The 25524-nt window shown below is 39.1% G+C and overlaps 3 protein-coding genes across 10 annotated transcripts in view; all 3 read right to left on the reverse strand.

The window, feature by feature from the left end:
• Positions 1 to 1003: 1003 nt before the first annotated feature.
• On the reverse strand, positions 1004 to 2940 carry LOC143150533 (uncharacterized). 2 transcript variants are annotated; one of them, XM_076318879.1, is made up of 5 exons: positions 2479 to 2940; positions 1768 to 2401; positions 1561 to 1694; positions 1309 to 1476; positions 1004 to 1221 (listed from the first exon to the last, which is right to left on the reverse strand). In XM_076318879.1, the coding sequence occupies exons 1-5, from the start codon at positions 2809 to 2811 to the stop codon at positions 1102 to 1104; spliced, it is 1389 nt and encodes a 462-aa protein (XP_076174994.1). In that variant the 5' UTR covers positions 2812 to 2940; the 3' UTR covers positions 1004 to 1101. The 2 variants fall into 2 exon arrangements, with proteins under 2 accessions (XP_076174994.1, XP_076174995.1); XM_076318880.1 differs by lacking the exon at positions 1309 to 1476.
• A 97-nt stretch (positions 2941 to 3037) lies between these two features.
• LOC143150528 (FHF complex subunit HOOK interacting protein 2A) lies at positions 3038 to 10630 on the reverse strand. Of its 4 annotated transcripts, XM_076318865.1 has the most exons (7): positions 10490 to 10626; positions 7991 to 8283; positions 6151 to 7212; positions 4826 to 5276; positions 4211 to 4574; positions 3395 to 3895; positions 3038 to 3321 (listed from the first exon to the last, which is right to left on the reverse strand). In XM_076318865.1, exons 2-7 carry the CDS (start codon positions 8039 to 8041, stop codon positions 3222 to 3224), a joined length of 2529 nt encoding a protein of 842 aa, XP_076174980.1. In that variant the 5' UTR covers positions 8042 to 8283; positions 10490 to 10626; the 3' UTR covers positions 3038 to 3221. The 4 variants fall into 4 exon arrangements, with proteins under 4 accessions (XP_076174980.1, XP_076174981.1, XP_076174982.1 ...); XM_076318866.1 differs by lacking the exon at positions 7991 to 8283 and having other exon boundaries at positions 10490 to 10630; XM_076318867.1 differs by lacking the exon at positions 10490 to 10626 and having other exon boundaries at positions 3381 to 3895.
• Hex-a (Hexokinase A) overlaps positions 9863 to 25524 on the reverse strand; it is a 43076-nt gene continuing 27414 nt past the window's right edge. For 3 of the 4 annotated variants that reach the window (XM_076318876.1, XM_076318875.1, XM_076318877.1), the window contains exons 2-7: positions 17124 to 17286; positions 15961 to 16316; positions 15445 to 15544; positions 14570 to 14924; positions 13701 to 13971; positions 9863 to 13117 (exon numbers count right to left, since the gene is read on the reverse strand). In XM_076318876.1, the coding sequence (XP_076174991.1) occupies positions 13040 to 13117; positions 13701 to 13971; positions 14570 to 14924; positions 15445 to 15544; positions 15961 to 16316; positions 17124 to 17286 (1323 nt within the window). In that variant the 3' untranslated portion in view covers positions 9863 to 13039. Of the gene's footprint in view, positions 13118 to 13700; positions 13972 to 14569; positions 14925 to 15444; positions 15545 to 15960; positions 16317 to 17123; positions 17287 to 24961; positions 24986 to 25524 lie in introns of those variants that run through there. The other variant, XM_076318878.1, reaches the window with a different exon arrangement.

Consider the following 25524-nt stretch of genomic DNA (forward strand, 5'->3'; position numbering starts at 1 on the left):
AATATCGTGTTTGAATGAAATAAATATAGAAATATGTTATTATTTTATGAAAATCTATAACTTTGTATATTGTGATAGTGAAAAATATGCACGGAGGAACGAAATCTACAGATTTCTAGGATTCCCATCAAAGGTTAGAAGAATTTCTATAAGAAACGCTGCTTGTGTACGAAGCTGTCGACCAGTAAGTTGCATAAAATTCATAAATTTGCCACAAATGTTACTTATTTTTAACATGAAAGCCTGAAAATTGAAAAATATATAAATCTGTGTTTATAAATGTACATACATTCAAAGGACTTTTATCGATTTATAATTTATTCGCGATCACATTTGTTGCTTTCATTTCTTAAGCAATACCTTCAAAAGTAGAATTTGTAAGTACACTAGTATATTCTAGAGTACGATAAGTTTTCAGCCGATACATTTAAAATTATTACATGTTCATGCAGCATGTAAAATATAGGTACTCATAATCACAATAATAATTATGAGAAAGTTTTACCGGAACTATAAATAGTAAAGTTTTCGTAATGATGTTCCGCCAATATCATCGATTATACCGTATTTATACAAGAAAAGATTGAAAGTAGTTGCAAGTGTTTATTTTCACATTTGTTTAATAGTGTATGTATGTTTGACTCAATAAATTATCGACTGAGTAAGTCGATGTATTATTAGAAATAGTACGTGTTTTAAACAAAAATAACCTCTTGAAATGTATTCAAACAATAAATTTAGTTTGAACTACTTTATATAAATTATAAATTATATATTTTGAAATATATTTATCACACAATAATCTTTTTATAGAAAAATATGTTATTTAATATTTTATAGTAAATTACATTTTTATTGATCATTTAGTAAGTTAATAATTATTCTAACAATAAATAACATTAAATATTAGAGAGAATAATATTAAAATTGATCATCACTAATAGTTTCCTTCCACATAAAATTAAATTCAGTATTTTATTCATTTTTTGTTGAATTATTTTATTTGCGTTATAAAAATATATATGTACATAAAACTATTTTTGTAGTATTTTCAAAAATATCATCTTGATTATTATATTTAAAATTCTTTTAATTGTTCCATTACATTCGAGATACAGGAACTATATTAAGTAATGCAAGTGCATTTTGAAGTATAATTTGTAATGCACGCAGCATGTATAATCTTGCAACCATTGTTGGAATCAAATGATTATATGCTTCCTACAACAAAACATTAATATATAATAAATTATTTATTATATAACAGTGCCTACAATATTATAAATAATAATTAGCAATAGAACTTACAGTCAAAATTCTAATTCTATGGTAGTACGTACTAAATTTTTGGCACAATCGCGACAAAAATATACATATAGCTTGTGGATTTATTTGAAAGATAGATTCATATTTCAAACAATCTTTTACCATTTCTTGATATCCAATAATAAAATTATATACAAGCTCCCATTCTTCCTACGATTAATAGACGTGTTACATTATCAAAATTCTTTTGCTAACTAAAGATAACAACGGTTAAATTGTTTTTAAATGAAATACCTCTTGATCTAGTAAAGAAAAGTTCACATCACCAATGTTTGGTAAATCAGGATATTCTCCTATTAATCTTTTATCGTTATATTTTTCAACAATAGCTATTATTCTTACGATATTGTACAATATGAAAGGTGCGCCTAAAAATTGATAATGATAGAAATTTGCTTTGAAATTTTTATAAATATATATTAAATTTTATTCTATAAGAACCTTTTATATTTGTAATGCCTCTATCGGTTTCAGAATTGTATCCAATAATAACAGAACGACTTGGTTTTACAGAAAGTAATTCAAATGTAGCTGTTGCTTTTGCAACATTTTCAAAGAAATAATCATTTGTCTGTACATTGCATTCATGCATTTCAAAATTCTTCTCATCGTTCAGTGCTTTCAAATCATTAATTTTATTCTCAATATATTCTTTCCATGTTAATGTAGTCTCCTTAGTATTTGATTCTAAACTTCTTACAACTCCACATACACACTTTTTATAATTTTTTTCCACATTTCCTTGCGATTTAGTGGTAAATACAAATTTAAAATCGGAATCTTCCTCGCATATTCTGCATCCGTGTAGATTCAAAACATTTTCAGTGACGCTCCGTATTAAACATAATCTTGTAGTTGTGAGTTCTGATTCATTGTCCTGATGTACTTTTAAACTAAAACCTTTCTTAATCGATAAAGTCCTTCCAAAGTCATGTTTGAGGTCAATAACGGCCTTAATTGAGTTTGTTATGAGAGGAACACGTTGTAAAAATAAATAGACTCGTTCTTTTTCCAAACAATATTTCTCTATTTTTATTGGCCAGTTGCAACTAGCTGATATCAATAACTGTAAAACCTATGAAAATAAACATTTGTTGTTGCTGAAATTAGGTTATGTCTGATTCATAATGGTCATATTCTACTATACTTTACCTGTTTTGCACCATCTGTATCAGTCTTATTATCTATCTCACTGTTGTGCATGTGTAGGAAATGTTCCAAAATTGTTTTACACTTTCCATCACATATGTTGTTACCCTGCAAAGTGCTTCTCCATACTTTAAGGCTAGGTAAAAAATATAATTCACCATTTGTTGATAAATTATCATTGTTAACTTTAATTGTTGATATATTTTTGCAAGAATTACCACTTAAATACAATATTATGTTATTAATGATTGTTGATATACTAATGGATGATGAATTTTCCATTTGTATCTCCATTTGTGAAATATCCAAGTCTGAACTATTTTCACCTGCTTCCATTTCTGAATGAATTTCAGTTCACTTTATTGTTTCCAAAAGTATAATCTACCATAACGTATTATCCAATGTAATTTCAAATTGCTCACAATCAGTTGTATTATTTTAATATTTATTTCTTCCACGAAAGCCACTAAAAAATAAAAAAAAAAACAAAATTAACACAACGATTTTCAATATTTTCTTTATTAGAGTCACAAGGTAAATTGTGCAAATAAGTGATTGCAAATAGTTACATTAATATATTATCCACTATACTTATAAATACGTTTATGTATCTTACAAAGTCATCACAAAAACAATTTTCTATTTAAGCGTATCTAAAATGACGATCAATCGTTAAGTAAATTACTCGGCCACAATACGTTCATAATACCTAAATTAATTTACATTGTTCTCTTTGATATCGGTTATCATATATAACGGTGGAACTTAACGTATACTATCGCAGCGAGTTCTTTGCAAAATTCCTCCGTGACGATCACACTTTCGAACAGGATGTTCTCCTTCTCCCTGAAATACAATAAAGAATTGAATATTTTCAATATAAAAAATTTCCGATTAATTTTTACCACGATTAAATTACCCTTCGTGGGAACAGTCTTCCAGCAATCGTTCTCGCGTCTCTTTCAACATTTGTTTGTGATCTGGTGTCTTTGGTACTTCGTTCACGAGCTGCTTGACTACTTTTTCTAAGCAAGTGAACAAGTTTCTTGTGCCCGGCGCTAACGGTAACAGCGGATTCAATAAAAATTCATGCAGGTACGGATGAGGTAAGAGGGCCAGCCTCGAGATCACAACGGTCAACTGCAGGTTGATCTCGAACTTTTGTCGCGGAATATTGCACACCTTCTCGAACAACATGGTCATGAACGGACCCATGTAGAATCCTACGGAACAGTGGTCCGCTTCCGGTCTGGAGTCGGAACTCGCAGAATCGTCGACGGTCACCGCCTCCAATGGCCAGGCCATCAGCGAGCAGTCTGTTAGCACAGTAGAATACTGCCTCTCCAAATTAGCCATATAACGCTGGTCGTTGTTCACGTCTGTGTCTGTTTGCAGATAACGCGGAATCAGTGTCCGGAAGCTGAAATAGAATTTAATATTACATTTCTGCAACCAACCCTGCACAACGTGTTCTGAAATATACACAAAAGAGACACCTCGATGAAACGTAACACGAAAATAGAGAATGAAAATGGATTTCTGCAAGCTTCTGAAACCAATTTTGCATTTTACCACTTATTTTTAGACAAGATCACTTCTTGGTACCGTAAGTTACCGGACATTTTGTACGAACAATGCAACATTACATATTGTAATTGTTTCGGGTTATTTCGTTTAGTCTCCGCGAGTAGAAGTTCGAACGATTTCTTTTTCAAAATGGATTTGCGATATTTACCAATTTAATATTCTATGAATGTTACTAGGTGCTAACGTTCGACTATGGCTTTGCTCGTCACAGAGATCTAGCAAGCCTTTCTTTTCTCTCTCGCGCTCGTCTTCTTCGTCGCTCCACGAAGTAATTGCGCTATCAGCGGCGGTGTTATCGTAATAGCCTCGCGTCCCCAAGTAGACCAACACCAGACAGTGCAGTATGTGCTCGTTTCTCTTCTCTATCATTTCCTCGAACAGCTTCAGCGTTTCCAATGTCAAATCTTCGCTATCCGTGAAACAGTTGTCTATCAGTCTGTGCAGCACAGGCGACGTCCACACGTTCGGTATCTCTGGACCCCTGTCCCGTCCCACGAGCCAGTAGCCCATTTCTGAAACGAATATTCGCATCAGACACCGATCCAAAATACATAATGTTTAAAAAAAAAAGTTCACTGTATCTTCCCTAAAAATATACCAACTCGAGAAATTAATTACAATACGACTATCTCGATCGCGTTTCATCTGCTTCTGAAGGAACACCGGAGCCTCTGATTCACTGTCACTTGTGATTTTGATTTTTCAAAAATTCCACACAAGAAAGGATACATTTTTGGTAATCATTGTCAAGTAATCAGTATACCTGTACAAAGTGCGGTGCACGTTAACTCCTTCAAACACTTGGTGACCAACGCGGTGATAAGGACAACGTGATGATCGGCCAATGCAGGCGTCACGACGTTCTCGAAGAAGTTCACTCTGATGCTCTTCGCCAACGCTTCAGCCACATCCGGATGCGCCTCCCTTATCAGCTGATTGCAATAGTCGAACCACATAAAAAACGCTGCGACCTGCCGACAACCGGAGAACTTCTTCTCCTTCATCAACACTGGAGAATCGAGACCCCACGTGACCTCTACGCCGTCAATCTCGTTTGGATTAACATGCGCTGGAATGGCGTTGAACAGGTTCTCTAATCTACTCGGTATCAAGGACGTCAAGTCGCTGTTTATTATCATCTGAGCGAACGACGAATCCTTCAGAGACGCCAGAGCCATTATTCCCTCGCAGGCTCTTATTCTCACTGTATTGTCCTGAAAATTGAAATCATTTACTTCGTGCTCCATGGATACACCGTTCGTCTACGTTAGCATCGTCTAACATTAATTCACACTTATACTTATGAGTCTAAATTGGAGAAGAATGTACAGCCTGGCGCTCTCGGGCGTATCAGTTGAGACGTGAGATTAATTTATCGCGGGATTACGAACAGCGAAACCGCGGTAAAGAAAGTATTAATGAATAATAGATCGAGTTTGGGATTCGAGGCAATAGATTATTAACAATCGATCGATTCGAAAGATCGTTCAAAGTTCGACACATTAAAATATTGCGTCAAACGGTACAATGAATTAGCATCGATGCTGCGAATGAATAATATAAGTCAGCTTGAGTTCTAGTAAAAGATTAGAGGACAATTTAATCCTCAAAGTTCCAGAGTTTCCAGCAAGTTCGACAAGTATTTATCAAGCAGAGATAACGTTAGAGAGTATGGTCTATCTTTACGTCTTTTCTGCAAATACGACGAGAAAATCAACAGTATGTTACGTACTGAAAAATTCTAATAGAACCATCAGATGTCAAACAGAGAGTAATATCTCCACGATAGAAACGCGTCATTATTTTAATATTATTTTAATATTCAAATGCACCGAAACAAGTCTAATCTGTAAACCCCTATAGACCACAAAAGGTTCAAGTTGACACATTCTTTGTTCCCTGTTCCACACCTAGATCAGGAGAGATCCATCTCAGGAAACTTATCGCTCTGTAATTTTGTTCACGAAAGCAACAACACCTCGACAACTCTAAAAATGAAAATCCCCTTCCAAGGAACAACTCGTCCCTAGGACAGAGCAAACCGTAACAGATGTTTCCATCTGAAAGGTCGCAGAACTGATCGCTTACCGCGGTGTTTATGTAACTCAACAAGGCATCTAATAGAAGGCATTTGGATTTCTGGGGCGTCTTCGAGTTCAGAATACTCTGATCGTTCTCCGTGCAACAGATGTCCTCATAATCACCGTTGAACTCGTCCAGTCTCAGATCTCGTAGATTCTGCAGATGGATGTCTATCTCGTTCATCAGACACGTATCCTCGCCCTTCTGTGAGACCTCACAGTCCTGGGACTCGACGGTGGACACCGTGGCATCCGTTACTGACTCGCAGATGAGTTTCTGCGTCGCTGGACTCGAGGATTGGGACGCGTTCTCAGCCTCTCTGGAGGACACCGACTCGTCGGATCGACCAGAGGCTCCGTGTGTCGTGTCAGCCTTGACGGAGGACCTGTTCGACCCGACGGAACGTCGCCTGTCGTTCTCGATACTGAACAAATTAGGATTGATCAGCGTGATGGCTTGGGTGTCCAATGGCTCGAACAGAGGATTGAAATTGTTCCTCCTCTTGGCCGGTATGTACGTGACCTTCTCGATTTCCATGCGTTCGGAGCTCCCCCTCTGGGCGATGTTGTGCCTCTGCACCGTAAACGTATCGTTTATCATGTTGGTCACGTGGGGATACGTGCACACGAGGTAGCACAACGTAAGAAGGAACTGGACCTCCTCCACCTCCATGGGTGACGGTGGATTGCCATTGCACAAAGATATCAGTCGCTGTACCGATCCGTATATCGAGGTATTGTGCAACAGTGGATACTTGGATCTCCCTAGCAACTTCCTCAGAAAGCAGAGGCAAACCATTCTCATTCCTGGTGGGGTCTCGGCGCAGGCCAGCGTGGCCAACAGGTCCAACAGTTTGTGCTGCAATAAGTACTCCAGACAGGGACCCGGTTCATCGTTTTTGTCCTTCCTCTCCTCCTCCAGCAAGATCTCCAGTAACCTGTCCAGGTGTCGCGGTATACTCGTCGTATGTATCGGGACCTTGCAGTTGGTCAGGTGGTTCACGTAGAAGTTCATCAGCTGTTTCCAGTGGTACGTGAAGTCTTGCAGCGGCGTGGCTGGCGGCGCTATCTGCAATTAACGGGAGAGAACCGTCAGCGGTTGTCGAAACAGGAAAACAACAGCCTGAACGATAAACGAGATTGCCAGGGGCTCGAGATTAAATTACATCTTTCCGGGCCTCGTTGCGGAAGAATTTCAAATAAGGCGCAAGACACGCCTGCAGGTGTTTTAACGTAAACATAATGTTAATTCGCGGCGGTCTAGGACAGGTGCAATGTTAAGCTCGGATAATTACATAAGCAGGCTCTAAATATAACGACGCACATTGTTCGGCTGATCAGACCGTATCGATACGAGACACTTACGAGGAGCTCCTTGACTAATCGCGCGCCGTGCAACCCGATCATAATATTTTGTTTTGCGCCGGTCGGGGGAAACGTACTTTCGAAAGGGTCGGTGTAACATGGAACACGAGTGTACACGGGCGCGGGACCCGGTTTATTAATGGTCAAAGGCACGACGTGGAAATCGATAGACGGACGAAACGTAAATAAATACAGAGGACACGTGTGACAGTGTGAAGCAACGGCGAGAAGTAATCGTGGAAATAAATACACGCGAACGCCGCCGATCGATGTGTGCACCGCGTTGAACGGGCCTTGCATTGTTTACCATGGTCGTAAGGGAAAGGAACAGCGTGACGGGGAACCGAACGGAAATGCATTTTACGTCGCGCGGAACGAGCAACGCGAGATAAACCGTGGCTGCGTGTACGGAAACCGTGCCGACGACGCAACAACACCAGTAGCTTTTTCAACGGGGGCGTGGGGGGGAGGTTATCACTCACCATGTCAATGGCATTCTTCAGCGCGATTTGAATACCACTAATCATTTTCATGCACCTTGGTATTCGTATTCCCTTTATTTCCCGCTATGCACGAGCCTCGTCGCCGTTTCTCGCGCCGTACATTTGCAATTCCGCATAATTTTTCATCGTTCGCTCGCGAATCACCGTGCGATCGCTCACTGTCCGCGACAGCGAAGCGTTGCGACTTTGACGTGCCGTGGTTCCAGCTGAATGCCACCCGGCGGCGACACCATCGATGCGACGAGCCAACCGCGTTCAGGCGCAGAAACGCTCTGGTGGTGGAAGAGGGAGGAGTTATGCACGTTTCAGTCGCGGTTCGCTAATTGATCTTATCGATAAGATTAACTTTCGATGTTTCTTTCGACCTTTTACGCTAGAATTTCTTTTACCGTGGCTTAATGTTTCGTTTTACGAAGACACGGCAAGAGTGTTTTCATTTCTTTCGGATTTTGGAGTCGGTCCAAATTTTACTTCTGTCCGTTAATGTTTCTCCGCGAAATTATAATACGACCCTGGAAATTCTTTAGGCCAGTGTTTTACAAACTGTAGCGTGCGCGAATAGGCGAACAAAATGTATCGAACAAAATATTCTTTAAAAAGAAGTCTAAATTTGTAGAAAATAGGAAAGGACGATGTATTTTCCGAAAGGAAATACTCTCCGTTTAATTTCTCCGAAACTGTAGTTTATTAAATTCAAGTTTAATTTCTTTTATAATTTTATGAGTATTGTTTCGTATTTGTAACGTATTTAGCATTTTTCACTCTGCTTCTGTTGGAAATAATCGAACATGGTAAATTTTATCAGATGTTCGTTTACACTGAGACAGTTTTCACGAAATGCCAAGTAATAAGTTCAATACGATTCAAAAATAATGAAAAATTAACGTACGAAAACTCGTTTATGCTATTTTTGGTTAATATTTATTTTGAACATTGGTTTCGTATGCAGATTAAAAGGTACACATTTTTTTTAATCAATTTTGAAATATATTAAAAGTAAAAAAAGTAATTCAATTTTACCTTAAGGCATCCGCGGGAAGATGTTTGAGAAACACTTGCTAGCTAGACGTCTTATCTTCTTTTTTTTTCAATCTATCGTAATCTTCAAGATAGATCGATTTTTAAATCTAATTTGATTATTCCGCGGATCATTTTTCTTAATACGATTACAGTCCAGTGATCCACGGGTGGGTTAAGGAGTTTTTAAGTGCAACAAATATCGCCCGTATTATTAAACAGTGCAGTAACGCGTAAGTTTTGGAAAAGAATCTAGAATATTTATTTATTCGAGTAATATTTGAACCGATACGCGCGGACTTTGAACGTATTAAAATAAAATACTTCCGCGTTTAATTTTCAAGGATATTGGCACACAACGCACAAGTGTACGTTTACTTTTCAAGTTATTTTAAACATTTTTAAATAAAAGTGACCACCAAAATTATGAACAAATAGTCACTTCCGAGTTCCTGTTGGGTAATCTTGTCGACGGGTACGTTATAGTCGAAAGAGAAAATATTGTCCATTTAAAGTCACTGGGGAATATCCATTTTATCTCGTATCTCTGTCTTTAGAAAAAGCCTCGTTTTCGCATAAAAACGTATAATTTGTATCGAGGGTGGGGGGTGACCTTGAACGACCAATTCTTCCTCGGTTGTAGTATCAACCGGGCAGACCACTTTCTTCGATTCCCTTCCCCTCGAAAAAAGCGAAACCGCGTTAAAATTTGCAACAATTGCAAGAAAGTGAAAAATATTGAAAACATATTTTTACCGATAAAAGTATTCGAAATAAAATTCCAGAATTCACCCGCGAGCGTCGCGTGAAGTGGATGGTAAAGTGTAAACGATGTTTACGATAATGTTTATTTTGCACCTTCAACGTAGTACACATCTTAACAACATTAACCGGTTCGTAAATGTAAAAAAAGTCGCAATGCTCCGAAAGTGGTGATGCTCCAAAACGATCGATCCGGTCACCGTGATCCACTCGGTAACGATATTCATTGGCTTTTCCTGTTCAGTCGGTCCACGGTGCATCACGGGGCGCGTTCCATCTCGATGAAACCGGACACCGTGACAACAAACGTTCGACACCCGCGCGCTCGATTTTCGCAACATAATACCCGGGGACACGATCTCGGCGCAGCGTTCGATGCAGGAACAGATCGCGTCTCTCGGAGCTGTTGATTTTTCTTACGCAACCTACTTGTGTAATTCGATGCCCGATTAAAAAGAATCGTTACGTCGTACCGAAAATGTTTCCGTTTGTAATTTTTCCTTTCTTTCTTTCTCTCTTTCTTTCTTTCCCCCACTCTCCTCACGCCGTTTCGTTCAATATTAAAACACGCTACGGCACGCGGCGCGTCCGATGTCGAACGGTCGATCCTCAGCCACACTCTCTAACGGTTCCAAGTGAAAACGCGGTCCTCGCGCGGATCCACGATATCGTTGAACGCGACTCGTGTCGGTTACTCACCGTCTTCGGTCTCCGCAATCGTTGCAGCATGGTGTTGACAAGAGGAGGAACGAGGAATCGGAAACGCTCGACACGAGCAAACCCGAAGGTCTCGAGGTAGAATCCACGATGAAAATGCGTTCACTTGTCCGATTGTGTGTGTGTGTGTATTTTTTTTTTCTTTTCTTTTCTTTTTTTTTTTTTATCTATCACTGGCGTTTCACGCGCGCGCGTGCGCGCGTAGGTGCGCGCACGAGCGCACTGTCTTATCGCAACGACGACAATAGCAAGTACATACAACAGAGAAGGCTGGGGACCTCTCCTTACCGATCGGCGTCACTGACGACGAACGCGTTTCGTCTTTCTTGTTTTCGCGCAACTTCGGGAGCGGCGGGCGGGGAGGGGAAAGCGCGAGCTCGCGCGACCATCTTTCCTCCGTTTCGTAATCTACCGTAGGAACGCACGTTGAATGGCAATCAACGTTTTAAATAAAGTACACGTTGCGACACACGACTCGTCTCCGTTTCGCGGCGAGATGCGAGGAAAAGAAACGGGTGGTCTCGTGGTTTTACGCGCGCGCTGATTCTCGAAGACCGAAGAATCGGTAGCCTGCCCCCTCCCCGGCCACCGGCTCCTTTTATTGGTCGTTCAACGACGATCATCGGGTTAAAAGGATACAATAATAATACTTACGATAAATTTAAGTTTCTTTGAATTAGTACGTCTCGTCTTCGTCGTACGAGGGGGCGCCCGTCTCACGCCGACTCGCGGGCGCCCAAAATTGTGCTAACATAGTCGCTCTCTTTCTTCTGTTGTTTTATTATTTTTTCTTTTCGTTTCTCTCCTTTTTTCGATCGGGGGTTCTTCTATTTTTTTTTTTTCCTTTTTTTCGTTTAAGTGCGTTTCGTAAGTGGCAAATCGCGGCGTCGACACCCGTCGTTCCGCGAGAATCGTACGCGGATACAAAATTGTCCGTGCAACAACAAAAATTGGGGACGTCCCGAAGAACGTCGAACCGTTTCGAGCGCGACCGTGGCCTATAAATCTAAAAATATTTCAAACCGTCTAAATCCCTTAAAACGGTACTACTGTCGCTAATGAACTGTTGTAAAACACGCTACTCGCACACTTTCGTCCATTCTCGCATCGTTCGTGCATCCGTCGCTAGTTCACGCGCTCTACACGTTACAATAAGTTTACTGTAGGATAAACAGACGATACAAATAATTTATAAATCGCTCTGTGTGTGAATCAAGTATCCGCTCGTTCCCCTTGTCTCGCACCGTTTCCGATAAACATACGATGCGGGCTCGTCCGAAACGAGAACCAGGAGACAGTAGTTTCGGCTCAGCCGACAAAATTACGGGAACACTTGCGTTTCGCGATCCTCGCGACGAGAAGACGGCGATCCCCGCTTTCGAGTCACAATATCGTGGCAACACCGGTACGCTCAAAGTGGACTGACTGAAACGCGAAAGCCGATGAAAAATCTTTGCACCGTTTCGTTGTATCTTTATCGGACCTTCACCGATGGACTGTTGAGATTTCCCCGAGAAAAATGAATCCAAACACGGCCATGTTCGAACCACGTTCGTATCATTTTTGGTTTTTCGTTTTTTTTTTCGTCTTTCATTTTGGCGGGAGAATTCCAATCGCTGAAAGTGAAAAGTAGTCCGAACTGGGTCGTGTTTGGGCTCGTTTTCATCGGGATGATCTCGCGAATTCATTGATGGTCTTTTCTCGTGAAAATTTAATGATAAATATAAAAGTTTGAATTCAATTGGCGGGTTGTAATTCGATCCAACGCGTAATAAGTCTTGCGTTACGTAAACACAAACAGTGGCGAGGATGATTCCGTTACTCGAAAGCGGGAAGTACTCTAACTTACTCGACCGTGATCGCTCGAGTAATTCTCTTCGTTCGATCGTAAACTCGCGCAACCCTCTACCACCTACAATTAAATACGTCCGTTCGTACCTTCTTTAGCTGCGCTCCCGGCAGTAATGTGATATTTTGTAAATTGATGTATCTTATTCGCATGGTTACGATCGCGTTGGAGTAATCGAATTGTCGGCTGGACCACGTATCAAAACGCGCAACGAGAAATCTAGCAATATTAGTTTCTCTTCAATTTCCACTGCTAACTATATCTAATATTATTCAATCTACTTTATAAAATAAAAAAGACGAACAACATTAATTTCGAGAGACGAATTTACTCTTAAATATGCGTATTGAATCGACCGTACTGCTCGTTTTTTCAAAGTGACCCAGGCTATATCTATCCATTTCGATCTATTTTTTTTTTTTTGCAATTCCACCGCCTCTCGTGTTCTCTCGCATTTGTGTTTCAGACTCGATCTTTTTGTTTTCCAATTATTCTCGTTAACTCGTTTACGGTTCCTTCCTCGACACATACGCGTGACTTTTATGATGTTGTTGTTGTTGTTGTTGTCGTGTGTGTGCGTGTGTGTATGTGCGTGAGTGTGTTGATGTGTGAAAATTTGTGTCATTACTGCGTACATAACTTAATTTAAGTTAAGTCGAACAGACGCGGCATAGGCCTTATCTTCACCGTTTTCCCGCGGCCACCGCGGCGACCAACGCCGCGCCGCGACCGCTGCCGTCTTCTGACAACATTAAGTCAAACTGCAACACAACAATAGAAATTATTCGTTAATGTTGGTAAAAGTTCGCTTCGTGTTCGCGTTGCAACTTCAAGCTGTACATTCTGAACGAAACGGGTATTTAATATATACAGATATATATTAGAGATATATATCTATACATATATATATATATATATATATATATATATATATATATTATATATACAATATACACAGAGTGATCACGAGATTGTGTCACAAATTTGAAAAGTGTACCGCGTGACTCGAAATTAAGAAAAACGATTCGGTAAACCAGGTTCTGCAGATAGAAAAAATGTTCCAATGAATGGAACCTCTGTAAAGGTATACGAAAATTATGATACAAAATTTGAAGCTACGCTCTCTACTCCAGAGTTGAAAAAAAAAAAAAAAATGATCTATAACAGTTAACAATCGTTAGACGTTTGAGATCTTATTTACAGAACACGAAACGATCGGTATGTATTATCGCAAAATTTGAAGGTATATTCTATGACCTCTGATTTTCATCTATACGTGAGGGAAATGAAATTTTTAGAGAAAAGTTGTACAAAATTTGAATAATATTAGTTTGATTCTCTCACCGTATAATTTTGTAACTGGCATAGTTTGTCGGTCATAAGATCGTGAAAGTGTGGATGATATCTGTAGACCGAACCGTCGATCCCAACTGTGACGTTGTTCTCCGCAGTTTTGTTAAGTAGTGTAGCGATGCCAGCGCTGGCAAGATGAGCTGCCCTACTCGAAACAACGGAGCAAACGTACCTAACATTCTCGCAATCCTGATCACTGACGTTTCTTATACCCAATTCTGCTAAAACCTGACGGCAGTTTGTGTATTTTCCTTTCGGATCGCTGAAAATAAAAGGTAAGGAATAAAATCAACGCTCGAGCGACAAATTTCCAAAAACTCCGCTTTACTTTGTAAAAGTATTATCACCTCGCTACCGACTATACTTACAAATATTGTTACTTTTAATCCGGACGTAACCGTCGAACGTATTGCATTCGATACCATTAGCAAGTATAGTTAATATTTTCTCAAGTATTGGGTTGTTCGGAAAGTGATTTCGTTTTCCAAAATGGAGAATATACAATTCAATAAAACATTTATACACTCTAGAAAAACCGAACAACCCAATATTTACAATTAATGCCGCGATTTGAACGTATATGCGAAGTAGAAAGTCAACTGGTCCGTTCAAGGTCACTTTCCGGGTCGTGAACCACGCCCAGCGTGACTCCCACTCTCCGCCTCACGCGACAACTGGGCGGAGCCGTGAGCCAAAGATGACGCAGAAAGGTGGAGCTAAACGATACAGCGAGACCGTGATAGACCAGTTGATTTCCTTCGTAATTCCATTAATTTCGTTATCGTTAGAGGATGTATTGGTAAATTCAATCTTCGTCGAACGCATCCGAGTTATATTTAGACATTGTTTCTCATACTCACTTTTCAATTTCGGACACGTATTTCGTGAAGAATTTTCCGCGTTTCTTGAGATCGCTAGGACACTTCCCGCCAAACAAGAGACCAGCGTCGACGACCTTCTCAAGAACCAACCTTGTCAATTCGCCCATATACATTCCAGAGATCATCTTCTCGAATAGTTGTTTCTGCGGATTGATCGAATTGTCGTCGATGGCGTGATCGAACTCTGTGAGCACAAATTCGAGAGTGCCACCCTCTCCGAAAGCGCCCCATTCCGTGTTGATCAGCATATGTGGCTTATCGGGATTGAAATTTCCAGGAATCGCGCACTCCACGTTCTTCGTTTTCTCCACGTAACAGGCGTTGCTACCCGTTCCTAAATGCAAACAAAAGAGATCAGAATAGAACGTTGGGACAAGTTTTACAATATTCCACGCAAACTTTAGTAGTTTGAATTTCTTATGAAACTTGCAGTTGGTTCGAGCTAGTGATTTTAAAAATAGAAAGTGCGAAGAGAGAGACGCGATAGAAAATTTGAATCGCTCGAACGTCTCTTGTTTCTTCTTTTTGCAAGCAAGTGTCTTCCCAAAAATTTGAAAACCACCGACTTGAGTAGTTAAAAAAAAAAGCAAGATACATTTTGGAGATTCTTCCATCGCGCGTAATTTCATTTGAAAGTTTACTAAAATTTACTCCTCAATTTTTAATATCGATTCGAGCTTCTCTTTAACAAAAAATTTATCGAATTTATCGTATTTAAACATTTTTAAATATCGTCGTCTCGGGACACTTTCTGTGAAATCTTATGCAATTTCTATCGTTCTTCCACGTTGTACATGATCCCGCAATTGTTTCGAGCAGTATATCGCTCCATTTTATATTCATCGTGTACCTACCAACGATCAATCCGATACGGCAGTTCCTATTTTTCCAAGCGCACGACATCAATGTTCCCGTGGTGTCGTTCAAAATAGCACACACGTCAATTTTAACGTCCTGTACAACAAACCAAAGTTAGCACGTGTGTTTCTCCAATTGGGTGTAATCAATCGCGTCGCAATCGTTACAAAATCCTTAACGAATTGAAATTACATTCGTACTTATCAGATTGTTCGGAAAGTCATCTCGTTTTTTTTTCTTTGGTAAAAATGAAACATGATTTTTTTAGAGTGTACAAACATTTTAGTAAATTATACATTCTCCATTTTGGAAAATGAGACGACTTACCGAACAACCTAATACTACTAGGGTTCTACCGACCCTAAGTTTCAAACCGAGTCAACGTTACAGTTTGTGAGACGATTGATTGGAATTTCGTGATCAAAAATCAAATCGAACCGGTGTAACAAATCGGCGATAATTTTGGTAAGAAATCTTTAAACAAGAATTATCTATTATCGACGAACACTTACGTTTCTTCGTTCTATCGCCTTTTCAAGGAGAGCGACGACATCCTCGCCCACCACGCCATCGCAATTGAAACCCTTCGTCCATCTGACAAGGTAGCCCTTTGTCAATCCGTCTTGCTTTAGGGGAAAGCTGAAGGTAAATCCGAGCGGAAGAATCTCATCCTGGAGGTTCAGATCTTTTACAAACAGGGCTAAACACTGGGCTATGTGATCGAAGAGTTGAGTACCGGTGCCCAGCATCAGACTCTGCGGTATCGCGTAAATTTTGCTTTTCATGTCGAAATTCTGGCCTTCCAGGGTGATTAGGAGTACCCTGAAGTTCGTGCCACCCAGATCCAACGCCAAAAAATTGCCCTTCTCTGCGAACGGTACCCAAAAACGATTTTTAAAAAATTCTCACCACCGTTTGTGTTTTGCAAAGTGAAATGAAAATTTTTACAGTTACATCTTCGTGAGAATGTTACAAAAGAATCGACGAGGTCTTCCCGATTCGAATGAGTCCAAACAGGATCATTTTTCGACCACTTTTAATTTTCTGTAATTAAAAATTTCTTTCAAAAATAGGTCTAATGCATAATCGAAGTTTGTCCGATTATGGTCGTGTTTGGACTCGTTTTCATCGGGATCACCTTGCCGAATGGGGATTCTTGCGTGAAAATATAATGGGGAAAGAAAGTGGAATCAAAAATTTGTATCGATGATACTCAAATTTTTTTACACGTACTCAATCAGAGTGCGTGTAATCCGCAGATAAATCAAGACTCGTTGCTTTATCTCGTTCACACTCGTTGGACGGTTTGTACCCGACTCGATCTAATCTCGAGATTGAAAAAAGTTCTATTCTTAAATCGAAAACTCGACGTTTCTCTGGACAATTAAATTTCTAAGGAGACGATTTTCCATATCGCAAAGTTCCATTTTTTTAAAATAAAAATCTCGATTCTTCACCGGATAATTGCATTTACGAGAACTCGATTTTCCAAATTCCACGGTCCCATTATTGGATCGAAAATTGGATCTCGCTCGAAACGACTGAAAACTCGACGAACTGGAACTCGATTTTCCAGTTATCCGTTGAGTTATCACCGAGAACGATTGCTCGATTTTATCGCGTAGTATCGTTTACCAGTTTCGATATCGATCAATAATTAAACGCGTTTCCTTACCAGTGCCGTCGGGAAGGTCTTGGACATAAGTTGTGAAACATTTCACGATAGACTCGTCATGCGTTGCTTTCGTGAGGCCTTTGTTTATCTCCATGTCGAGCTTCTCCATGACCATTCGGAGCTGATCATTGGAAAGGACGAGATCCTTGCAGATGTCCTTGATCTGCGAAGAAACGAAAATTTCATTATCGATCGATAGCCACGTAACAACGTTACGAGAGAACCTTGAACGATTCTCCAACGTATTGTCTATATCAACGTCGTCCGCGCAGCTGCATTATGTTACATAACTGCATCCGATATGTACAGAGAAAAAGGGAGATTCTGGTATCGTTGCCCGCATTTACCCGATGTATAGTCATTTCGATTGAAGAGATTAACGAACAATACTTGGAACTAATTCTACTTACTACTGATGTGAATTGTAAATCACCCCCGTTACAGAAAAATCAAATTTTCTTATTGTTCTTGCAACGAATGAGTCGGTTCATTATCGGGAGAACGTGATATTGATTATTGTAACGTGCAAGGGATTTAAATAGTATCTAATTGCGGTCAGATCGAAGGTGTAAGGTTACGGTAAGAGCTGTGACTGAACGAACGTGTGACTTCTAGGAGAAAAAATTTTGCGATCAATTGACAATGATTGTCTTTAATTAGAAATTCATCCGAGTGTTTGTACATTGAGTTATTTTAGGTAAAATTGTTGGAGAAGTGGTAGAGTATATATTTTTATTCTTTATCGAGGACTTGCGAGACACGACGGTGAATTTTGTGTACGAAAATGTGAATCGAGTTCCTTTCTTGTTTATTTCAAGAGTAAACGATTAAAATTGTGTCAGAGTAATAATAAAAAAATAATCAAATTTTCTTTCGACCACCGAACGAAATTGCCATCTTTCAATACCAAGATGAAATGAACCTTTTAAACTTTTTAACTTGCTATTTTAATTAAAAGGGAAGGTACAACGATAACAAAAAGCAAATGTATATTTAAAATATATTATTGCACCGAGCACACTTCAGAGAAGCGTAGCCAAAGATTTTGTAAATTTTCTGATTTATCGTGTATTTCTTTGTCTCGGCGTGAAGTTAACTAGTGAGTCAACATATCGTAGGCGTTACTGACGTGTGACAGAAAAAGTATGGCAGGATAGCGTCGGTCGATTCTATGAACGATGCTGTTCCAGGAACGTGTTTAAGTTTGGTCCGATTTAAAAGAATGCACATCGAGTTTTGTATGCAGTTTTATGTGCGCTTGTATGCAAGAAACTAGTATCCAGGAGAATCGCGTGCGACCATAAAGAGTAACGACTAGATAGAGAGTCATGAGCTAGCACAAAATGACAATATCGGTTTAATAGGATTTTATTGATGTTCAATGGAAACTCAGGTGTGTGCATTCAGAACGCACCTAGGAATTTTACATCGAAAATGAACGCAATTGAAAATTTCAGAAAAATACAACTACTTTTAACAGTAGAGTGTCTTTTAATCGAATTGATCTTCAGAACTGTTAAGCAAAATTAACTCGAAGAAAAGTGTTATCATTGTACGATAATCTCTGTTATTTCGTACAATTATCTTTTTGGTACAAAATTTTCTTTAATTTCATAGGCTCAGAAACATCTAAAGTACGTTTCTGGATTTTGCATATTTCTTGTTTTTGATTGTATCTTTTATTTAACTCCTTGTCGTAAAATTTTGTTAGAATTTTTTCAAATTATATCAGTCTAGATATTTATATTTAATTTATCGTACAACTAAACTCCACTTTTGGTCGTTAAAACAAAGCAAATTTCGTTTCTAGTATTTCGAAAATATGTGATTTCTGGTAAAGAATTTTAACGAATCAGTCTGTATACTTATTGCACATTGTATTTTTTATTTAACTCCTTGTCGTAAAATTTGGTTAGAATTTTTTCAAATTATATCAGTCTAGATATTTATATTTAATTTATCGTACAACTAAACTCCACTTTTGGTCGTTAAAACAAAGCAAATTTCGTTTCTAGTATTTCGAAAATATGCGATTTCTGGTAAAGAATTTTCACGAATCAGTCTGTATACTTATTGCACATTGTATTTTTTATTTAACTCCTTGTCGTAAAATTTGGTTAGAATTTTTTCAAATTATATCAGTCTAGATATTTATATTTAATTTATCTTACAACTAAACTCCACTTTTGGCCGTTAAAACAAAGCAAATTTCGTTTCTAGTATTTCGAAAATATGAAAATATGTGATTTCTAGTAAAGAATTTTAGCGAATCAGTTTTATTGCACATAAATTCCAGAGAATCAGCTGCATATCGGAAATAAAAAAAATTCTGCCTACCTAAGAACCGTGTAATCGAGGTTAGATTTTACTAGCAGCATTTCAGCTGCACTTCTAGTTTCACTTCTTTTTAGATTCGTGTACATACGTGTTTCTTTACATTTGCAACGAAGACGTTAAAACCAAAAATAATTTTTGCCGAGTGTTTCAGTTTACGTAGTTTCTTACAACATTGCCTACCTCGTTTGAATATACTATCCACTAATTATGTTAAATGTATTTTAACAATTTACATTTTTCCTACAATATTGTCATTAACTTGTCCAGAGTTTCACAGTAATGCATTATTAGTTTCTAAACGGCAAGAAAACATTCCCTGTAAATTGAAGATATTCTCTAACGACAAGATTTCTCGTTAATGAGACACGAGAAATTATTGTTTGGAATTGTAGTAAAAGTGCAATTTTCTGTGTCATTATGGTTTGGTCTACGTTTCCAGTCAGTACCTGCTTCTGTGAGAAATTGTTCGGGGAATCCTGTCCAAGGCGAAGTATTACGATTGAACTTTGACTAAGTCGGTCGATTGTATTCATTAAATGCGCGATAACGTTTGCGGTTTTTTCTTTTTGTAGTGGTAACTTATGCAAATGACGATGCTCGCTGACACTTCGTGAAAGCGAACACAGAACGAGCAATCATATTTTTCATTTCCGAATTGTAGTTTGAGATATCGATGGTCCATTCCGCGCGAGTAGTAACTAAATAATAGTAAACATGTTTTCGCGTAGGTTTATAGAAAGAAAGGAGACGAAATATATTTATTTTTACAGGCAATATTTATCTCGGTTCATGCTTTGTTTTTGAAGGAAACATTTTAAGAGAATTAAAATTCAAGAACGAGAAAAATAATGCGTACATTTAACTAAAGAGTTTTTTCAAGTCAACGGGAATCGTGCGAATAATAATTGTAGACAAATGAATATTAAGTACGAAGCAAAGTTATAAAATGAATACTTTTAACAAGCGACACACGGTCATTGGAATCCATTATCCTCAAATTACATTAATCGAAATAAAAATTATTGTTTTTATCTCGACGAACACGTAGATTTCTGTGATGTTAAATGAATAATGGACTGCGGATCTTAGAAAGATAAATAATGTTACTAAATATCTAATTTGTATAACGTGTTGAAATTCTTCGAGTATCAGTTATCTTACTGAATAATAATCATTCTGAATAAATGGCGAAGAAATAGGACAATAATTACTTTGACTGATGTAACTTCTTTTGAATAATCACAGGGAATTGCACCAAATTTCAAGGAAAAACGCAAAACACTATATTTAATACAGTAATACCTTTACGGAATATTTAACAACGAACATTAAAACCATTTCAACTACAAATTGTTACCGCAAAGCGCAACCCAGTAGCGAGCACTCTCGATCATTTTTCTTGTAAAATTTACAAAATTTCAAAACTCCATGTAAATGTTCCAAGCACGATCCTTTGACCCATGAAAATCTGTCTCAACGTTCAGAAAATGATTAATTTCGAACAGCGGCTTGACACGAAGTATAGACTTCACGGAATTAATTTAATTGTCATTCTCGATGATCGACTCTAAATTCATTTTCCTCGGTGGAAAACGGACAACAAAAGAAACGAACGACCCAATTTGGGTCACGACACATTGGCACAGAGGCCCGGATCGATAATCTCGGCGTAAACAGTCCACCACATGCACACGTGCGAAATTCCAAAGTAAAATCAGCCGTGCACGTACATGGTTTTCCTTCAAGTGCACCGACGCGACCGGATCAGCCTTGGGACCGCGCGAACGATATTCTTTCGCTCTGACGTGGTTTGCATCAACAGCGCGGTTCGTTAACGACGGCTTTATTTCCATCGTTGTACCGCGACGTAACGCGATTCGTTCGATCTGGCAGTTGGCGGTCGCGATACGTCTTTTTTCGCTCTCGATCGAATGTGGAGCAAGTATTAATAACGGGGCGTCACAGAAAGAAAGAAATGTAGAACGACGGTCGAGCGACGAGTAATTAAAGGCATCGTCGCGTGGCTGGAAAATTTAATCGACGATCGGAATCATCCGCTGCGCGCCACGATCGCGAGAATCGTTGCTACGGCTTGGGAGCAGTGGGGGAAAGGAGGAAAGGCGATCTTAAAGGTCGCTCGCCTTTTCTACCGGTTTCACGAAAGCGAAGGTTGACTACGAGAGTCGAACGTGGGATCAAGGACACCGATGACCACCGCGAGATACGTAAATGATCCTCACGAGGAGCTTAAGTTTATTTTTCGTTTCGTTCGGCCGTCAGAATTCACGCACTGTTCGGGTATTTGCGCGTACGATACTTTTCCAAAGTGTTATTGTTAGTGGAGCATCGAAGGGAATGTACGGTGTGCGGATTCAATGATCAGAAGTTTCAAAAATGATTATTCACCGGTCAGAATTTCAACCGATGATTGAAATCGTGGAAACGCAATTTATTCTTTACAATTATTTCGAGTACCGGACTAGATCATTTTAAGTGACAATTTTTGCACGGGAATTATCCCCATCATTGTGTATAATTAATCAGCGCGATTGACCCGTCAAATCGTGCGCCAGATGAACTAGACGAGAACGATAATATATGCAGACGGGATCGAATGTCATCTTCTAATGAAAATTAATCTTTCTATACTACTCGTATCTGCGTGAGAGTATTATCAATTGATTGATAGGCTTTTCCCGATGAAAATAAGTCCAAACACGACCTCATTACGACGATTTTTACGTTCAAGGTATCCGAATCATTTTCGAAAATATATATTAGATCGTTCGGAAAGTCATTTCGTTTTTTTTTGTTTTCTTTTGGTGAAAATGAAACACGATTTTCTTAGAGTGTATAAACATTTATACACTCTAAAAGAATCGTGTTTCAAAAAAACGATATGACTTTCCGAACAATCCAATATTATAATGATTCGAATGATGGATAATTGAAAGTAATCGGAATTCAGTCGTGTTTGGACTCATTTTAATCGGGAGAATCTCACCTATTCATTCATATTACTGCGGTTAAGATAGATCGTAATCTTTTTCTTTTATGCTCTATGACGGTTTCCTTTATCAAACGTCAACTCAAGATCGATCGAAATTTGTGAATTTCGATATCACGGCTACTTCGAAAACACGATCACTCGTGATTCTTTAGAATCAAAATTAATCATTTATTTCTGCGATTAAAATTTCTTTGTTCCCCGTTGACGAAAATAATTCGAGAATGACGTGTCTTGTAATATTTACAAGTATTGGTGTATAAACGCACTTGTTCGAGTGTTTCCGTCTTCACTGTTCATTTATTTTAAATCATTAAGGCTAATACGTATGCAAGCGAGACTATCCAGTTCAAGCACAAGATAGCAGTTAAGTGTAAATTGCATTTCACGACACGGCTGGTATAGTAGTTAGGGAAACAGTGATAATACCATGTGGAGATTCGATTTTTAAAATATTCGACGTAAACAGAGCGTTCGTGTATTAGTTCCTAGTGTTTTTCTTGTACGTGGCTTATGTAAGCAGGAAGTGTAAGAAGAAGAATTTTGCACATAGAGCACAACGATTTAAATGCATTTATACAGTTCGAAATTAAGTCTTGAATTATGAAGGAATGTTGTATTTTTCGCCACATACAAATTTTGACATCGCGCGTTATTGCATCACGGTCATACTATATACTTTTAGTTAAAAAGATTAAGATCGTTCTCTAAGTTTCATATTTATCGCAAATTGATTTAAACCATCGTATTCTTCATTGGAAATAATAAAATATTTTCCTTGTGCATTATTTTATTATATTAGCTACAAGAACAACACTATACTTATAATGAGAACATACGTGCGTCAATTATTACTCACGACTCGCGCATGTTATACATTCAATGATATCTATTGCTTATTACCATTAGTTTTGCAATGATGGTAAGAAATGCACATAAATTAGGACAGCAACGCACAGACATTTATTATATGTATTATTTTTATGCGTCGTATATGTTAATAGTATGTAACATTAATTTAGTTTATGAATTGATATTAAAATTCGCTAAAAAAAAAAAAGCTTCTATCCTTGTAAAGAAACATAACCTCTTTGTTACGAATATCACGAAGTTTACGTTGAAAATTATATTTCCAATATACCATATTATATAAATGATAATTTAACGATTAATAATCAATCGACGGCATTTTACTGTCTAATTAGACGTAAAACGCTACGTATATTACGTCAGTTATCGAAAAGAACTGTCAAGGGTATATATTAGACAATGCAAAAACAACGAAATAGCGCTTGCCGCGGATTCGAACGTTTAAAATTCCCGCCAATTCCCTACGTCGTTACTCTCTTCCTTTCTCCGAGGGTATGGCATTGATCTGATTGTGACGTCACAGACACACCCGTCTGCCAGCCAATAGGACTGTTTTATGAATGAATGGTACAGTACATGCATAACGCACACCGCATGCACTCTATAGGAGGAACGTGCAAAGGCCAATGGACAGCGATTCGTCTGAATGCACGTGGCGGTATGCACGGGAACAAGCTTAACCGGTGATCTTTCACGCGTTTACATTTATGCAACACTTTCGTATGCAAGTGTATGCACGGCAAAAGACATTGAGAATTGCTTCCTCGTCGGAACGGACATTAATAATCTCCATACCGGGACATCGATACCTTCCGACGCGCGTCACTAATCCGTCACTTGTACTATTAATTATTAAACAATACGTGTCCACATTATCCTGCGATGCCTTTTCGGGAAAAAAATTATATTCTATTCATCCAAAACTGTACCCTACCGACTTTCTCGAATACTACGAAACTTATTGCGCGTAGCCAGATTTCGCGTTGCGTATCGACGTTACTCACACAAAACCAATCGCTAGACAGATCGCGTTTCATACAATCGTCGGTATAGTCAGAGTGTCAAGGACAAGTGGCAGAAATATTTCTCGAAGGCGCGACGACCTCCTTCGTGGAACACAAACCACGCTCCTGTTACCGTCGAACGGCTCAACCTTTCGCGAAAAAAACAGTCGGTCATCGCATGGTAACCAACGAATACCGGGACCGTTAAACACACGTGCATCGATGCAACACGTTACGCGAGCACACGACTTCGAATATTGAACGTTCCTTTGCGTCATTATTCGCGCTTTGCAACGAGGTAAAATTTTTTTTCTTTTCTCTTTTTGCCGCGAAACGCGTTTCCAACAAAAAAGATTTACCTCCGAACGCGAGGTTATGTATGGCTACTCGTTCGATGTCAAGCTCAATTTACGAACCGGGTCGATACCGCGAAATCGTCCCGCTTGGTCGTATTACCGTAACGTACGAGAATCGAAACGTTATCGTCTGCATTTTACGGGAATTCCATCTTATCGCTGCCTGATAATTCCACCGGGCAGTCGAGTAAGTTTTTCGCCCGCGCATTCTAACCTTATCTTCCGCATTGTGCGCGGCACCAAATGTAGAAGAATTATGCAAACCTTCAACGATCCTCAACGATACGCACATTGACACTCGCGGAGTAACATCGAGCGTGCTACTTTTCCGTCTTCCTTCCACGACCATCACAATCGATAACAAAACGTGGCACACCAAGCGTTGTCACATTTTATAAGAACCACTTGGCCATGAGTACACGGCGCCGATTCACTTTCGTGACAACTGGTGTCGTTGATCGAACGGACGTCACACGACTCGGCAAATATTTCGCAACGGGATTACGACGCTACTTATCTGTCGATAATCGAACACACGTTTGATCAGCCATCCGAGTCCCATTGTCCGGCGATCGCAAACTATGCGTCGTGGCATCTCGCACTGCCGAACACGCGACTAATTAACGAACCACCTGGTCCGCGATGACGAAAATTCACATTGCCGTGTACAAACTTCTAATCCGACGACCCATGTGCGACGACGCGCCGGATCGAAGAAGAAACACCCCTGCGTTCTGTGTGCGAGTGTGCGTCGTGCTCGCTCTCATGGATGATCGAACGAGCTCGAGAAACGACTCGAGGAAAGAATCCTCCTTGGTCTCGAGCGT

The sequence above is a fragment of the Ptiloglossa arizonensis genome, chromosome 8 (genome assembly GCF_051014685.1).
Source record: "Ptiloglossa arizonensis isolate GNS036 chromosome 8, iyPtiAriz1_principal, whole genome shotgun sequence".
Lineage (NCBI taxonomy): Eukaryota > Metazoa > Arthropoda > Insecta > Hymenoptera > Colletidae > Ptiloglossa > Ptiloglossa arizonensis.